We start from the raw sequence: 18609 nt of genomic DNA, 5'->3' as shown, positions 1-18609 counted from the left end.
CGGCTGGAAGAGGAAGGGGCGGTGACCGGGAGAGCTGCGACCGCCTGACTGGTCACAGCCCGGCCCCCTGTGGACCCAGCTCACTCACACCGGGGTTAATACAAAACTTCCCTGCCTACTTTCTTCTTGCTATGTCATTGTATTAGGCTATTATTCTAGGCTATATCATGTGACTAACTTTAAAAGCATAGAGAGAACAGCTGCACAATGCAAAACAACAACATCAACACCAAACAAACAAAAAACAGTATTGTGATATGCTACATGAGATTAGATATGCAATGTTAGCTTTAATGGTCATTTTTGCTTTTCGTTTTCACTTTGTAATATAAAATTGATGTGAGTTTTGTTAGGTCGGGTCCTGTAGGCCAGCTACAATCTTGTCCCTGCAATTTGCATATTGCACCTGGTTATATTGTGATTTATATTACAGTCCATTGTGATTAGATTATGCAGCCCAAATAGACATAGGGAGCTTTTTATTGATTTAACCTGTTGTCTGGTTGAACTAGAAGGACCCACTCATCCCTGGAATCAGGTAGGCCTACCTCTGTTTCACATGTTGCACAAACAAAATAGGCCTAATAGTTCACTGTGTCAGTGCCTACACTCTATACAAAAGGCAGTTTGCACATGGTTCACAATTTTACAACATAGTCTATAAAACAGGAATTATTATCATTATGCAGGCAACAATAAAAACCAAACAATAATATAGGTCACAATGTAACATCCAACCTTGGTGTGCATGAAAAGACAAGGGTGTTTGTTCGGTGTTGAGTTCTTTTATACAATCTAATAAACCTCCCAGATGAATAATGTACAAAGATGATAACAGTTTTTCTTGTAAATGAAACAGAATTCACCCACTTCCACAGTCGATTTGAGTGTACCGAACTAACCACACAGTGTTTTCTACTATGTACTCAAACATTATACCCTGAGAGTCATCTCCATCTCTCCTTCTTAGGTTTGGATCGCTGATAATGAACTTTACCTGACCTGGACATGGCCTGCAGGGAGCTGTGCAGAAACACCAATCAAGTGACTATGTACATTTGCTCAGCTGCACTACTTGTGTGTTTTAAGGTAATTTCATGCTCTGTTTACACTTTAGGCACCACCCAGAGACTTTGATGATCAGGCTAATGCCGCTATTTGGTTTCACTTTGTTTGTTTTTTAAATCCATATTCAAAGATAGATCTGTAACTCTTTCTTGTATTTTATGCAGCTGTTGGTTGAAGTCCATATCTGCCCCTATGTTTCTGACAGTTATACACAAGGAAAATATGTCAGTCTCATATGTCAGTGTGTATACTCCACACACTGAATACACTTCCAAATTCATCCCCACTCTGAGAAACCTTATGACCTTTGCTGATCTGGTTTGTCTGGTTCATAAACCAGCCTGAAGTGAAGAATTTTAAACATTTAGTGAGTTAAATGTTAAAGAACTTCAATACCCACAATCCCCTGCAGCACACTGTGGTGAGTTGTCAGGTGGGTGTGTTCTGTTTTTTTCTGTTTGAGTGCCATTATAGGGGCGGTAAGGGTTTGTTGTTTTAGTTGCCAAATGTTTGCTCCCATGGATGATTTTATAACATTTGGTGCAGCTTATCTCTGCGATCTGTTGGCTAAACATCAAAGGCACTAATTCTGTACTTTGTTGTCATTGTTCTTGTGTAAAAAAAGAAAAGAAAAAGGCCTCTCGGACATATTCTAATCTACACTTTTATCAGGAACCAGAAGCTGACTTAATTTCCCTTTTACGACATGTTTGAATCGCTGTGTCAAATGTGAGCCAATAGCAACACAGAGGATACAATTCGTCTCAGTTGAACGTTGACCTCTTTTCTCTGTCTTTCACAATACTGCTGTTGTGCAGGAGGGGAGCTCTGCTGGATTCTCCTTCACTTCATACACTGACACTCTGACAGCCGGGCAGATTTTGTTCACAGCTGCAGAGAGGAGCTAGTTTTCACGTGAGGCAGAAATGAAGAGAGCTGTGTCCTTCCTGGTCACTGTCTATGCCTCAGTGCCCGTCTTTCTCTTCCTGTTCCCTTGGATACTGGGCCACGCCATATTTGCTCACTTGTGTAAGTAGTAGGCTGCTGTGTGTTGCTAGTCCAGAGTGTTTATTCAATATTAGAACCAATATTTGTATAAATTGCATTAAGTTGGGCCCTGGTATCGTACGTGCTGGCTCACTGTCATCCTGCCATGTTTTACTGAGACACTTGAAGAGAATAGAGGCATTGTTAGTGTTATTATTAACACCTGTGCTTTTTCCATTGTGACAAGCCAAAATGTGTGCTGTGAAAACAAAGGCACATTGTCTGCAATCTTACTTTGTTTTAAAGACTGATGAATGAGTATTGCACTAATGCCACAGTGTAGTGTTTTCAATACCCAATACCACCCAATATTACAGTTTAAAAAAAATACAAGGTCTATGATTGAGGTAGTTTTTCATCAGGTTTTGAACCAAATACATTTGTAACTCACAAACTTGAATAATGCAATACGATATGTTATGGCACAAGGCGGTACGATATGATAAGGTACTTACAGCATAAAACAATGTGACACAATGTGATACAATATGACACGATACGATATGATACGATACGGCACGATACAATATGATGCGATATGAAATTAAGATACAATACGTATAAAAGGCTAATAATGATACTGAGCAATGTAGTTGAACTCAAAACTATTTTACAGCTAAATTAATATTTTAGCATACCTATATGTGTGAACTTCACTGTGTTGCTAAGGTGCATTACATCTAATTTATGATAGAGGCACTGCTTCATTTCTATTTTAGACAAGACTTAAAGACACTAAACTAGTCAGTGCTTAAAGGACATGCTGTCACTCATTAATTAGGGCAGATAGATACATTTAGATAATATAATAGGAACACAAAGTAATCATATAACAGTATTTGTGTATAGTTATATGATACGATACAGTGTGATACATTATGATGTGATGAAACATAAAACATAAGAAAACTTGTAAGCTACTTACCTTGTGTGCTCTTGCTTGTTGCCACAGTGAGGCTTCCATTCTTCCTGGATCTCAGCCGACCTGAGGATGTCGTCAACCACACATGCAACTTCTACCTCAACACAGAGGACGGTATCTCTGTGGGAGTGTGGTGGGTCATGTGTAGATTCCTTTTGTGTAGATTTGAGTGCATGAGCACTTGAAAAAACCACAAAGACGTGCTGCTGCACATTTGACCCAGGTGGCACTCGACTCACGTAGCAGCAGGAGAACCACTCAAAATCCTACTGTGTATCTTAAAAGGCAGTCGTATTTGTTTGTGATGCTCAGTCTCTTCAGTCCCTATCTATCTTTGTGTCTCGTAGGCATACGCTCCCTGCCAGCCAATGGGAGAAGGCCGAGGGGAAAAGCCCTGAGTGGTACCGGGAGTCTCTGGGAGACGGCCATCCTGTTATTATCTATCTCCATGGAAACGCGGGAACCAGGTGGGATGAGAGTGGCACGATAGAAACCCTTGAGTTGATCCTAATGGAGTCTAGTGGGTATTGCATGGCTGCTCAGGCGCACAAGGATTTGAGGATCAGAGGAAATGAGTCTAAAAGCCACGTGTTTGTTTGTATTCATTGCTCTCTTGTCATTTGTGCAGGGGGATGAAACACCGAGTAGAGCTGATGAAGGTGAGGTTTGTCTTCTGAAAATACTTGTCAGCTTTTGGGAATTGTTTTGATTTTAAGCTTAAAGATTCATTTGTGATTTTTGTGTGTTGCAGATCATGAGTTCTGCAGGGTATCATGTCTTATCTTTAGACTACAGAGGTAAGGTGTGGTATGAATGAGTAATGGTTTCTGTAATGCGCTTTGGGTGCCATGAAAAGCGCTATTTAAATCCAGGCCATCATCATTATAATTATTATTATCAAGATGCTGATTATTGCTCCTCAACTGATAATTTTTGCACTGAAATGTTTGAATGAAATCCTAACTACAAAATTTTTTTGGGATCATGGATACTCTTTGACCATTTTCAAATTATTACATTACAGTATTTTATTGTATTGGCAGTTAATGTACAGTATGTTTCTGAGGTTGTTGTTGTTGTGTGTTTTCATGAGGTTATGGAGACTCCAGTGGAGAGCCTAGTGAAGCTGGGTTGACCAGTGACGCCCTCTACCTGTACCAGTGGGTAAAGCAACAAAGCAGAGGGAGTCTTGTCTGTTTATGGGGACACTCACTTGGCACTGGGTCAGTTTCTCTCTTTCAAACACTTTCACTACTAACATCCTTTGTTCATGTCATTAATGCACACAAATGAAACGTTTTAACTCATCAAAACTGATGTAAACATGCAAAGCATACTCATGTTATTTTTATTTTTTTGTAGGGTTGCCTCTAATGTTGCTGTGAGACTACAGGAAGCAGGTGGGTCGAAGTTCACTATCTTATCTTTCTTCTTCAGTAATTACGCTGACATCATGTTAAAGACCTCTTGACCTAGAAATGCAGGAGAACACAGGTGTAATGTAAAGGTGGCTGAATTTCATTAGGCTGCTTCATTCGAGGGCTCTGCACCTTAGCTTGTTTCTCACTGTGCCCTAAATCCAAACTAAGTGATATCACTCTAACATATTTGGTATGTTTTGTAAAATTGAAAACCGATGCCCAATCCATCTGTAATGTCGTTTCTAACTGTCTCCAACACCAGGGTCTCCTCTTGATGCTTTAATCCTTCAAGCTCCATACACAAAAATCGGAGAGGTGGTAGTGCTTCACCCGCTCGCTAAGGTGAGGGCCAGATGTTACATTTTTGTGTGTCTGCAGCTCCTCGGGGTGTTTACCAATCTGTGGAAACACAGCTGTGTGAAGTTTGTCTTGTTTCAAAAGAATAACAGACAGAAACACTAAGACAACAGCAGCAAATATCTCTTGGACATTTATATTAAAAAATACCAAGATGTTTCAGTCAGTCAAGACTGAAAAAAAAGAGAGACTGTGGAAAGAGAAGTGGCTGAATGTGCAAGTCAACGTGTAATGTATATATTGATCTATTAAAGCCAATGATGGACCACAACTCTGAGACCCACATGTAATAATCAAGGAAGAGTTCACTGTGCACACATCATCTCCACAAGTAATTGTATGTATAGCACTGCATCAGGTATTGCCCAAATGTATATATATATATATATATATATATATATATTTTTTTTTTTTTTAAGTTGTGCATCTTTTCCTCCAGCTGTACATGTTCCTCCCAGGATTTGAGAGTTTGGTCTGGAGCATCCTGGAAGGGAACAACATTGAATTTGCAAATGATAAAAAGTAAGTAGCTACATAAATCCTCTTATTTTTGAAGATACCCTATTTAATTTTTCTTCTGCTTTGATTTGGATTCAACATTTTATAAAATTAATCTCTGACTATAATGTTTTTAACTGCTACTCACAGTTTGAAGACCTTGACCACCAGTCCCCTTCTTATATTGCATGCAGAGGATGACAACATTGTACCTTATCGCATGGGTCTGGAGGTACACTTAATCTTCTTCCTTTCCTCTGCTCAGATAACTTCCTGGCGAATCTCGCTGCCTCTTTGCTGAATGACTTTGCATTTTCTCCTGTCTCCAGCTGTACCAGATTTCACTCCAGGCCCAGAAACAACACAACACAGATGTTCAGGTTGAAATGATCTCCTACGCCGCAAACCATGGATTCTCCCACAACGGCATCTACTTAGATCCAAATCTGTCAAATGTGGTTCAGTAAGTTTATAGTTAAATTTCACAGACATCACGATACATGTTCTGTTCAGCTAAAAAAGTCTGTTACAGTTGGTTCAGGCAAAAGTTTAGAGATATCATTTTTATCTATGGTGTATACTGTAATAACCATTCATCTGTTTCTGCAAAAGTTTCCAGTGTAGTTTCTGCAGATGCTGTTCATAAACCACATTTCCCTCAGGAAATTTGAATAAATTTAATATTCTATCTGCCTCTTGTTGCAGGGGATTTCTTCAAAAGCTGAGACGGTAGAGTGCTCCAGAGAAGTGCATCTGCTTTGTAGGTTTTTGTCACTTTGTTGCTTCTGTACAGATTTGGTTTCTGCTGGAATGAACTTCTAAAAACATGAAATAAAAGCACTTGATATGACATCACACAGAAAGTTTTTTTTTTTATTCCAACCCTGGGATGAAATAGTGTAGATCACAAATGAAGTAGAAGATACAGAGACAAATAAATCTGGTTTCAGTCTGTATATGGAGTATGGGCTCTGCAGCATAAACTCACAGGAATGTAATTAAAAATTCAGTTTAGTCAGCTGCTCTGTGACTGACATCCTACTGAATTCCTGACATGCAGAACGCACCGCCCATCCTGTGCACCAGGAATGTTGAATATGAGCAAATCATCTGCAAATATTTGACCTTGCTCTTCACACTGGCTCCATATTTTCGGTATGAGTTGAGACTAAAGAACTGTAACAGACAATGCAAGTGCTTTGACAATGAAAAAAAAACGTGCAGAAGTGATTTCTGAAACACTAAAAGCTATCGAAAAGTTCAGTGACACGTGACTTGAAGACTAAAAGGCACAGAGGAACAGTTGAGACGTTGTAAACATGAAGGCATTTGGTCGTGAAGCAGCCTCACATTTTCTTCAGAGCTCTGGCCGTTTCTTCGATGGCCTCTCTCGGCTCGTTTGGCGCAGGGATCTTCAGGTCTGTCGGCTCCACCCCCCACACCTCTGTCGCGTACTCTGTGATGGTTCTGTCGCTGGAGAACTTTCCTGTGGCTGCGATGTTCTTGATCACCATCTTCGTCCACTCCTTTGGATTCTTTTAGGGCACAGGAAAACATTATTCGTACATTGTTTTGTGTCATTCATGCTTCTCTAGGTTGGTGCTTATTATGACCTCCCCTTGTTTTAAGCCCTTAGTAATCAACTATATGTAACAGCCTAATTATTAAACAGCACATCCTGTGTTAAGGCAGGTTTAAATTATTTAGATGTTCTGTATTTGATAATATTATAATCAGGCGTGGATTCGGAAACTGAGCCTTAAAACGAGCTGTCAGGACTTCCTGTAACTTTCTGATGTCACAAAGTCACAAAGCAGTCACCGCCCACAGCTATTTCGACCTGTTTTACCTTAAATCTGCTCTGTTTTATATTGTATTACTCAGAAAACTGCCAGCCAATCGGAAGAGAGGCCAGGAGTATCCTCTCTTCTGATTGGCTGACACCAACCTGTTGTTGTTGGGGCAGATGTGAAACTAGATTGTTTTTGTTATGAACACTAGATGAAAACTGTGAAAAAGGCTTCATAATCTATATCAATTCAAACTTTAAAAATTAAAAAGAAAAGAAAATAATAAAGAAAGGAAAAAGAGACACCAAATTAACACCATGATAGAAATGTTTTCAGATACATCTTGATCTGGGTCTGTGTGAGGAAAATGTTACCTGATAGAGCTGGCTGACTTTCTCTTGACATTTTATGTAGTCTTCAAAGTCTGCAAACACTTTGAAACTGAAGAGAGACAAGAGAGAATAAAACAGTCAGATCTGACAACTTGAACTCACAACTCATAAAATGTGCATGAGTGAGGCGTCACTCGTTTGAAGAACAAAATCCACTTCTGACAACAAATAGGAGCGGGTTTGAAGATGAAATCATGTGCATGTCGAGAGGATCTGAGGTTACGTCGCTCACCGGTCGTGTTTGAAGAGCATGTTGGTGAGGTCTTTGAAAATGTCTGGATTCTTGGGGCTGAAAAACCCGCTTGTAATCTGGTCCATCACTTGTTTCAGCTCAGGGATCTTGTTGTAGTACAACATGGCATCATATCTAAGAAAAAAAAACAAATAAAAGGTTTTGTTTTAACGACATGAAAACATGAAAGCATAAGATTTCAAAGAAGAGTCTCCTTTACCCCTTTTTGTCCATTTCAGCCACATCCTCCACCCTCATGCCAAAGATGAACAGGTTCTCCTCTCCGGCCTCTTCGGCCATCTCCACGTTGGCTCCGTCCATGGTGCCGATGGTCAGAGCGCCGTTCAGCATGAACTTCATGTTTCCTGTTCCTGACGCCTCAGTGCCGGCAGTGGAGATCTGCTCTGACAGATCTGTAGCAGGGATCACTGACAGAAAACAGACACTGTGAGTAAAAACCAAAAGAAGAAGACTGACCTGACTGATTTCCTGTGAACAATCCTTTTGAGTTGAGGTAGATTTTTGTCTCAGAGAGTTCAATATTCTGGAGTAAAATCCCTCTGGACAACAGAGACTTGAGTGCAGGGGCGTTTCTAGACACTCTGGAGGCCCCAGGCAAGAGGTAACTTGGAGGGCCCCCCACCCCCAACCGGGACCACAAACATTAACTGTGAATGAATCCAAAAATCCCAAACTATTAATGATTCAATTCCGCATACTATGCCAACGCAGTCTCATATAAAATGTACCTTGGCTATGTTGGTCCAAAGTGCAAAAACATAGAGGGTTTACAATAACGGCTCTTAAATTGTATGACTGTTACATTTTTTCTGACTATTTTTTTCCTATTTTTTTGCGTCCAAGTCACATGACTTTCAAGTTTCCGGCCGTGAGAACAAAACAACATAGCAAATATTTATCATTATTATATAATTTTTAGTGGAAAAATCAATATTTTGAGGTAGTTTCTGCATAAGAATGTCCTTTGATTAGGGCCTATATTTCTAGCGAGAAATATATCTTTTATTTTCAAAATATTCGCTCAGTGAATGTACATAATCACTCGCTTGGTTGTTGTTGCTATGTCACTAGGGTGGTTACATTTTTATATATGATACTGAGTTGATTCGGCACAACATTCAATGTACACAGCCAGTGATAACATCAGGTTGCCACCGATATGCACCAATGTCAGCCGTCCCTGGGGCCCTCTTCCAGCTCAGGGCCCTTGGCAATTGCCTGGCCTGCCTGCCCTGTTGCAACGCCTCTGCTTGAGTGTGATGCTTAGTCTGAGTAAGTAAGTTGTTGTGTGGTACCTTTCTCTGCCAGAGACACCCTGTAGTTCTCCAGGTAGATGACCTTCAGCTTGTCTCCCACCACGGGGTCGTTGTTCACCACGTCACCCACAGAGGTGATGAGCTTGATGATCATTTTGGCCATGTGATACCCTGGAGCAGCCTGCAGAGGGTGACAGTGCATGACTTACTGCATTAATACTGTAACCACACCACTGTTTTGAGCCTGTGTTTACTCATCATGAGTGTGGTTTGTCTGGTTGGATCTGGGCTGAGCTGGTACCTTTCCACCGATGATCACTGTGCGAGGTACAAAAGGTGCAGTCGGGTTCTTTCTGATGCCTTTGGAACAAAACAGAGGACACACACTCTTCACCAGTGATGCAGCATTAACAAAAACAGCAGATATGAACACATTAGACATGCATCACTAAAGTAAACTGCTGATAAAACTGCCTTCATGTTTATATCAGTCTGACAACGGTGTGGAAATTTCCCACACTTGCTTCACATGCCTGATAACTTGTCATTCTCACTAGTGTTTGTTTTAACTTGCTTGGGTGAGAAGATTCTTCTGCATCTTGTCAGATTGTGTCAGGTATCATATCACTCACTGAGAGTCAGACCTATGATGACTCGTTGTGAAACCCTCCGGCTCTTATTAAATGATTAAACATGGCTGATTTCACATACGGTTGTACATGGTGATGATGTGCAGGCAGTTGAGCAGCTGCCGCTTGTACTCGTGGATCCTCTTCACGTGGACGTCAAACATGGAGGACGGGTTGATTTTCACCCTGTACTCCTGCTCCAGGTACTGAGCGAATTTCACCTTGTTATCCTGCGAGAGAATCAGTCGTACGTGACAAGTTATCGACGAGGGAGTCGTTGACTTCACTGATGTGAAGCTGCTGAGCCACAGGTGCGGCCTGTGCAGACATGCACTGAATTTAAAACAGGAAGAACGCAATGATGCAACACACAAAATTGATCAGACTGCAATGTCTTCACCTGCTGTGACATGAAGAGATAATAAACATGTTGGAGATGGTATTTGAATAAGGCAACCACTCTGCATGTATGACAACACAATGCTGTCACACTATGGAAGAATCGGCTTTATCATAACAGCTAAAGCCTCTGAATCTATTTATATATAGTTTATATATATGTTTATAATAACTCTGGATTAATATAATGTGTTTGATAATTGTATTTTCAAACATATTAAATGATGGATTCAGCATTTATAAATGCATTTACATTTTTGGCACTTAATTCTGTTATATGGTATGATTGGATGGGTAATACTGATGCAAAGATGAGTAAGCAGTGTTTCACTGGTGTGTCCTCAAAAATGGGTTGAATTTCTTTTTTAAAAAGCTGCAAGATAAATGTGGTGCTGTAAAAACAATAAGTATGAATCAGACACTGTGACTCACCTGCTTCACTTTAGAGACGTCACGGATGAACGCAACGTCGTCCACGAAGTCGTTCAGCTTCTCAAGCTGACTCAGCTCCTTCACATAATCCTCCCCGATCACCTGAGACAGGAGTTAGATTTCACATTAAAACAGTGAACGTCAGTAAAACAAACTGTAAACCAGTCAGGGGCTCAGACCGGCTCTTATAACAGCTGGGGGGATATACAGGTTGCCATGGTTACTGCTCAAACTGACCTCAGCGATGAGCTCGGCCAGGCCGGGGTTGCAGAGCAGCAGCCAGCGTCTGGGAGTGATGCCGTTGGTTTTGTTCTGAAACTTCTCTGGTTCCAGGTCACTGAAATCTTTAAATCTGCAGGAGGAAAATCAGAAACGATACAGAGGACAAAGGTCAAAGGTCACAATGATAGAGACACGTATGGTGGACACAGGATGTGGATCCATGTGGTTTGAATGAGCTTAAAGGGCTACATGTAGTATCTCCTTAAGCATCCATGTGGAAACATAATGACATAAAGGTTCCTATATCCAGAGTTATGTTGCTGTTTATGTGGAGATACAAGTTTATAATATCAATACAAACTCATAGTAAGATCTGTTGTACATATGGAAAATATCTGTATATGTTGCGACTGCATTATACATAAATAAATTAAATTTAGATTTCATTTTTTGAATGGATCTTTAGTAGCCTAATACACCTTTTATGTATGTTTTTCTTTTTACTTTCGACAGTAATTTTGACTTAGATTTACATCCTAGGAAACTGGCCTCAGATTTCTGAACCCACTGTTTATAATATCAACATAAACTTACAAGGTTTGAGATAAAGATATTAAACAAATGTTTACAACAGAAGCAAACATAGTTAATATAAATAGAGCTATTTGGACTAGACATGAATGTCAATATGTGGAGTAGTTTCAGATTCCATGTATAATTTTTTTTTTGTTATGTTATAATTGTGTGCTTTTTATATGTACATATATGTCATATTACATATGTGTGTGTGGTCATAAGTTGCGGCACTTTTGTATTTTAGAATTAAAGCTATAGTTTACAAGGTTTTTTAAACATTTGCATTGTCAGACAAGTTCCCACAGTGAAGACAGTGTGACAGACGATGATTCAACCCTGTGGTAATTTATGAGGCCATACTCGTGTTGCAACCATGGTTTATGTGGTGATTTGCATTTTTGTTGCAGTTTTTCGTAATTCATCAGTGTATCTGTTGTTTAATCTTATACCTGATTAGCTCTGATTGTCTGTGATCGACTTGTCTGCGTCATTACTGTGCAGAGGACTCACACTTCAGTCTTGATGATGTTGGAGTGTATCTCAGCGACTCCGTTCACAGCGTGAGAGCCCACGATGCACAGATGAGCCATGTTCACCCGCTTGCATCCGTCCTCTTCAATCAGAGACATTTTCCTCATTTTGTCCATGTCATTTGGGAACATAGTTGCGATGTTCTGCAGCAGCAGCAAAACACACACAGGAGCAGCTTTAATCACTGATTTCTTCTTCTTATTGCAAAAGTAAAGAAACTTTTTTCACACAGGAAATAGTAACACACATAGCCGGATGACTGTGGTGGATTTGTCTTTTGACTGACTGTGAGCAGTGGTACCTACATCGAGGTGGACCTGGTTGATCTGGTAGATGATCTGCAGGTGTCTGGGCAGCAGCGTCTCCAGCAGCTCCACAGGCCAACGCTCCAGAGCCTCGGGCAGGACGGTGTGGTTGGTGTAGGCGAAGGTGCGTTTGGTGAGATCCCAGGCCTGCACAGAGGTAGGCACAGAGTTCATTTAATGACTAATTAACATCACACTTGAGCTTTGGAGTTGTTTTCATATTCTATAAACCAGTCAAAATCTCCCCCACTTTTTCCTGGCCTATTTGGACTTTATTTGTTCACCAGACCAACAGCTTTACCTGTTGCACATCAAGATAATGCAACACAAAGATCTGTTTCATTTGCTGCACTCTGTGGTTTTGAAACTTCTTGGTGTTAACTTGCATAGACTGCATTATTTCCTAAGTTAAACCTGTTGCAATTATTGCATTATAGATCACGTTCAATAGGATAAATGGCATAATTCAGATCCGCTCTGTGTTTGGTGCACTATTAGTCTTGCAAAGTAGGATCTCCTGCTCACTATCACCTCATCAGATACTCACCGTGTCCCAGTCCAGTTTCTCGATGTCCACAAAGATCCTCATCAGCTCGGGGATGGCCATGGCTGGATGAGTGTCGTTCAGTTGGATGGCGACCTGGAAAACAGGACATAGTGCAGTGAAGCAGTTGTCGCCTTATCGTATTGTCTTGTTATAATGGATCTTGAGAGTGTGTTGTATAAGTTTACTTGTAGCCTGTTCTCAGTATTATTAAAGAAGCAGCTGAGAAACAGCAGGTGTTTAATATAAATCTTTATATTATATCTGCAGGGTTTTTCCCTCAGTGTTATGAAACAAAGTCTGCTGCTGCTGTAGATTTAATAGATTCAGTTTTCAGGCTAAAGTGGATGTTTCTGCTGATCATCTGTTCTGCAGGTGTTTCTGTTGGATCTCTGCTCTGAACTCAGGCTCCTCTGAGTCATTTTGAATTTAGGGCTCAGGAGCTTTAACTCAAATCGACTCCTTGCTCCTGGCCAGCGATCAAAGTTAGGAAATGAAATGAAGAAATATATCTTATTCCTGCTGAAACAGACGTCCATCATTGAGCAACTCACCTTGTCTGGGAAACTCTCGAAGGACGTGCGACCACCCGTGCCCTTCTTCGTGGTCTTGAAGCGGCGAATGATGTCCTGGAGGGTGGCGGCCACGACGAAATACTCCTGCTTCAGACGAAGTTCTTTCCCTTCAAAGAACTGGGACAGAGAAACAGATTCAGACAGAAAAGCCACAGTTAGTTAATGATTCCCTGTTAAAGAAGACGATGTTGTGATAAGAAGATATCGATGCATCACACACTTAATAATGAGGTGTTGAACTTACATTGTCATTGGGGTAAAGCACACGGGAGATGTTCTCAGCCAGGTTTCTGTCCAGCACGGCCTGAATGTAATCTCCAACGTTAACTGCAGAGAGTTGAATGCATCTTAGTTTATTTGTTTATTAATTGGGATCCCCATTAAACCATTACTTCATTATAGGAGCAATGGATATTCTTCCTGGGGTCACACACATACAATTACAAATACAGTAAAAACAGCATGAAAAAACAAACTACAATTATCAAGATATTGAAATAAATAGTTAAACAGTTTATTTAACTGATGCTATATAATATTTTATTAATCACAGTGCTTATGGTTTAAAGAGATCTAAAGAAGAATAAGAAACAACTGCATTTGATCTGTTTTGCAACCCCTACATGTCGTTGCATGTCGCCACTGTTGCAGCAGCTTCCGTCTTTATTGCAGACTTTCTGTTGAAAGCTGGAATGAAATGTCTAAGTCTGTTTTGTGCAAAATACTTTAAGATGTGGGACTCACAGTCTCTCAGGTTGAAGTCGTTGGGGGCGCGAGCAGACCAGAGCCTCATGGTATTTACAGTGTTGTTCATGTAGCCGGGGATGGGCGTGTCGTACGGCATCGCCAGCACCACCTGCACACAGAGCAGTGAAAACAGACTGAGTCAGCAGAACTGTCAACTCAAACTCACAACTTAGCTTTTCATTTAACATTGAAACCAGTTTATAAAATCTTTATTTAAGACTTAATTGTTTTTCTAAGAAGGTAATTAGTTTGTGGGTGCAAAACTAAAAGTGATCTTCCCAGAGTTTTATCTAATTAACAGTTCAGCATCATGACCTGGGTGTCGACCCATTTGGAGCCTTCTCTCGTCTCCTCCACGCGTCCGTAGAAGTGAACTGGCAGCATGTACTCGGGCCGGGCCTTCTCCCAGGGGTTTCCGTGTCTCAGCCAATCGTCTGCCTCCTCCACCTAAACCAGGTCGGTCAAGGGCAGAGAATAAAAAGCTTTAATCAATGTGACACAGGAGGTTGAGAGAGACAGAAAGATGAGTCATTGAGCAAGAGTAAGTAAGAGTAAAACGCCACTTTCTCTGACCTCTGACCTCCTTACATAGGTTTGAAAAAGAAGTCTCTCTCTCTCTGGTGATGATGAATCAAGTCATTTTATTATAATGTTACATCAAATCCAGTCAGAGGGAATGAGCGGCTCAGATTCTGCTGATTAAAATGCACAGACCTCCTCTGTATTTACGACCAACCACCAGCAGCAGGAGTTGGACTTTAAAGTTCATCAACCTCAGCGTCAGCGGTGCATGTTTACACTGAGGGCTCGAACTGCAAACAAGCAGCAGGACTCAAAAGGGCAAAAGCCTTTAGTTTTGTGTCTCTTATCACAGCAGTGTTTATTTCTTTTTCTTCATCTAAAACCAACCAGCAGATTCTGCCGGGAGCTTGCACCGCCATCGCTGGCACTGAAGGGGGCAGACCACAGGTGGAGTCACTGTTAATGATTAGCCTGGGATGTATTTCGACCTAATTCGTATCTACTTTGTGTTTAACTTTGAGTCCCAGCAGAATGAACATGGAGGATCGTGGATTTCAAAGTAAAAGATAAGAGAGATATGTATGGAGGTCAATCTTTGAGGTCAGGGGGGTTAACGACAGCCGACGGAGCTGTGTAAAAACTGAAATCAGCTGCAGTTACTGTACCTGCCAGCCTTCTCTTATCTTCTGGTTAAAGATCCCATACTCATAGCGAATCCCGTAGCCGTACGCAGCGAGACCCAGGGTGGCCATGGAGTCCAGGAAACAGGCTGTGTTCAGAAAAAAAATCACTCACAGTTAGACCTGAAATCGTAACTTTAAACTCAAACTGTAGTGGTGAATTGAGGAATTAAAAGTTGGGTCATGTTGCTGTGGGGGAAGTTCAGTGCTCATGTGGACATGTAGAGTCTGTTGCCACACATGTTGAATAAGCAGCAGGCAAACACAATAGGCTTCTAGTGGACACCTGCCAAAACTGGCCTGGTAATTATACAGTAATGTAAGGTTGTGATGGAGACCAGGGGGCAGATTCACAGATTGGGTTTAAATTAAGACTTAATCTAGAATAATTAATCACAGTTTCCATAAATGTCCTTCTGAAACACAGAGTAATTAAAGATCACTTATACTTGGCCTAAGGAAAATTGAACTAAAGTAAACAAGATTAATATAAATTCACCTGCGCTGTCCTGAATTAGCTGCACACAGATTGGCTTTTAAACATAGACTAGACCAAACTGGCACAGCGTTTCCTCTTTGGGTATCAGATGTCATCTCCACTGAATTTACTTCATGCATTCAAAAACTATTTTGTCATTTCTGACAGCACAAACCGGTCCAGCTGGTCGTTTTTGTTTATCTACATTGATGCACTCTAAGTGATCCATGTGTCTTCTTCAACAAATTACATTAATCTCCTGGGAGGTTTAATTTAAACCCTGATTTAGTCCTGGAGCAGATCTAATCTTCGTTAAGGAAGTCAGCTCAGTTTATTCAGGTCTAGACTGAGTCCAGGACTATTTTACACCACGAGTGGAGAAAGTAGATTTCTGTTCATCTAAATCCAGGACTTGGTTTAATCTCTATTTGGGAAAATGCCCCAGAAAATGTGTTTGCAGAGCCATTTCAAAGTCAAAATGTGTTTTGTTTTTCTATCTTTACTGCAACTTTTACAGCTTTTTTTTCTCTCTCTCTTCACACATGTGCAGCCTTTTACCTGCCAGTCTGCCCAGGCCTCCGTTGCCCAGACCTGCATCCTCCTCCATCTCCTCCAGCTCCTCCATGTCCAGGCCGAGCTACAACAGAGGGCAACACACAATCCCTCTGTTCACTTCACTGTTCACAAATTGATAAAAACCACCGCAGTGCTCAGCATTAGTATTTATGTTTGCTGAGGCTACTGTTTCCTGTATAAACTAGTCTGACCTGGTAGATAGCTTCATCGCAGGCGTTCTGCAGCCCCAGGTTGATCATGGTGTTCTGCAGCGTCCTGCCCATGTAGAACTCCAGAGACAGATAATACACCCTCTGGGGTAAAAGTAAAAAAAGGAAAACAGGAACATTGTGAAACTTTTTGCACATGGCTGCATGTTTTATAGAGACTTTTACAAATCAAAGATTAAATACACATGGTTATTCATGATCTGCTTTGGTTGATTATGCAATGAGGGTGCATAAGTGCAACGCAGAGCTGAATGAAGCTCGAACGAGGAAACATTTTCCTGCACAAAATAGCTGAGTAAACATGATGCAATGACCTGAAAAAAAGAAACAGGAAAGAAATGTTCTACCAAGTGGAAATTTGGAAAGTCTAATGCAACTGTTAAAACTTGAACATAGCCTACTTCCCATAAAAAAAGTTATATATATAAAAAAAAAACATGCCACAGAATGTGTTCCTTCAAAATAAAAGCACAAGTCATGCATTTTGTATATAGTCCACAGACCAAACAGGGTTGTCTGCTAAATAAAAGGGCATTTCCTGCATCTGACAAACTTTTCCTGATGAGTGAAGTGTCTGCAGTGTGTTTCCAAAGATTGTCTCTGTGTGTAGAGATGCTGCATTTTAATCTGAAGTGCATGTGGAGCGTGTTTTTACAGTGTGAAATAGTAACAGTTTTTTCTTCTGATCTTTTTTTTTTACCTTTGGGTCGGCCTCATAGTAAAACTGCTGTGTCCTGATCCACCTCCCCACCAGGTGATCTCTCACAGTGTGGGCGAGGGCAAAGTAGTAATCCCTGGGTGTTGCAATGTTCCTGTCTTTCACCAGGGTGAAGTGCAGGTGTCGGTTGAAGCCCTTCTTCAGCTCGGCCACATTCTCCACTCCCACGATCCCCCTGATGCTGATCTGCTTGCGCTTCTCCTGGTCGGTGAGGGGTGTCGCCATACTGAGGTGAGGGGGAGGGCAAGGTGTGTGTCGACTCGTGTCCTGTGCTTGGTGAGAAGACAGGCTGCTGGTCCCGAGCTGGAAGTGAAGTTGACAGGAAACAGAGCGGCAGTTTTCATTGCAGCAGTCTCCGCCTTTAGCTGAGGTTCATTGGTGAGTGCAGGGGGAGGGTGTTTCCCTGTCAGGCCTCAGCTGAGCTGCAGGAGGAGGTGAACTGAAGCACTGAGGGACTGATTGTCCTGTTGAAGTTGACACAGATCTCTGTGAGTTTCACTTATAGATCATAATTTATCATAAGTTTAGTGAGACGATGAAGGAACTCTGATGTTATTACTCTTTCACACTATCAGACCATGAATGAACCTAATGAAAACAAAAGTAACAATGATATTTAAGACATGAAAATCACATTTATATGGAGAGATAGGACAGAGAGGAAGGCTGATGGAAACAAAAACACTAAGTCAAAGGATGGATGCAAGAACATTTGACAGTGAAGACAGTACATTAAACAGCTGTTGGTTCACCAGGTATAACGTTAAGGGAGAAAGAGTCAAAGAGAAAGACAACTTTTAGAAAAACTCACATGATATCTTGGCTTGTAGACATCGGGGCAGCTGTGGTGCAGGTGCAGGATGTAGAGTGGGTGGGGTTCAATAGCCAGCTCCTCTGCTGCCCGCATGATGAGGAAAGGCCAGTGCTTTGCATGAAACCTCAGTGTGAATACAAAGCAAAATGTAAAAGTGCTCTGGACAAAAGCTTTATGCATAAATACCATAAACACATCAACTCGATCTTGTACATGTATCATCACACTGTGGAAACGTGTCTCTGCAGGGTTACACTTATCAGCAAAAGAAGAGGCAATCTGATACGGTCAGTAATATGATGAACTTCTGCATGAAGCTGCAGCAGCACTGATAATGTCATGCAGTAACAGAGTCAAAGTAGATCTCTAATTGACACATTGTGTCTGTTTTCACAGTTGTTGTATTAAAGGATGTGTCCAGATGTGCAAAGCTGCCGGAGATGCATCTAAATAAAGGACTCATGCCTTTATCAGTTAGACTGACTACTTACAATCAAATTTTATCTACAATAACTTACATTTGTTAACAAAAAAGATATGATGAGATAAAACAGATCAATTATACTCCAGACCTCGTTGACACCTATTTATTGAATATTCACACATACAGAAAACACAGAGCCTCATATTACACTTCAACTCATCATA

At 41.0% G+C, this 18609-nt stretch overlaps 2 protein-coding genes across 2 annotated transcripts; one reads left to right on the top strand and one right to left on the bottom strand.

Annotated features, from left to right (window-relative positions):
• The first annotated feature begins 1825 nt into the window (after window positions 1-1825).
• Window positions 1826-6168, top strand: LOC311006165 (lysophosphatidylserine lipase ABHD12-like). Its single transcript, XM_083998880.1, has 12 exons — window positions 1826-2097; window positions 3068-3170; window positions 3385-3504; window positions 3666-3696; window positions 3789-3834; window positions 4131-4260; window positions 4400-4437; window positions 4721-4800; window positions 5255-5337; window positions 5464-5545; window positions 5643-5776; window positions 6019-6168. The coding sequence occupies exons 1-12, from the start codon at window positions 1995-1997 to the stop codon at window positions 6044-6046; spliced, it is 978 nt and encodes a 325-aa protein (XP_083855006.1). The 5' UTR covers window positions 1826-1994; the 3' UTR covers window positions 6047-6168.
• Window positions 6169-6205: 37 nt separating this feature from the next.
• On the bottom strand, window positions 6206-17452 carry pygl (phosphorylase, glycogen, liver). Its single transcript, XM_083998879.1, has 20 exons — window positions 17130-17452; window positions 16412-16513; window positions 16203-16281; window positions 15152-15255; window positions 14280-14411; window positions 13962-14073; window positions 13462-13544; window positions 13197-13334; window positions 12646-12738; window positions 12099-12245; window positions 11773-11936; window positions 10702-10816; window positions 10465-10566; window positions 9716-9863; window positions 9306-9364; window positions 9044-9185; window positions 7948-8155; window positions 7728-7862; window positions 7478-7544; window positions 6206-6848 (listed from the first exon to the last, which is right to left on the bottom strand). The coding sequence occupies exons 1-20, from the start codon at window positions 17370-17372 to the stop codon at window positions 6660-6662; spliced, it is 2562 nt and encodes an 853-aa protein (XP_083855005.1). The 5' UTR covers window positions 17373-17452; the 3' UTR covers window positions 6206-6659.
• Between the last annotated feature and the right edge of the window lie 1157 nt (window positions 17453-18609).

The sequence above is a fragment of the Trachurus trachurus genome, assembly GCF_905171665.1.
Source record: "Trachurus trachurus genome assembly, chromosome: 22".
Classification (NCBI taxonomy): Eukaryota; Metazoa; Chordata; class Actinopteri; order Carangiformes; family Carangidae; genus Trachurus; species Trachurus trachurus.
This window is presented reverse-complemented; position numbering and strand designations above follow the sequence as displayed.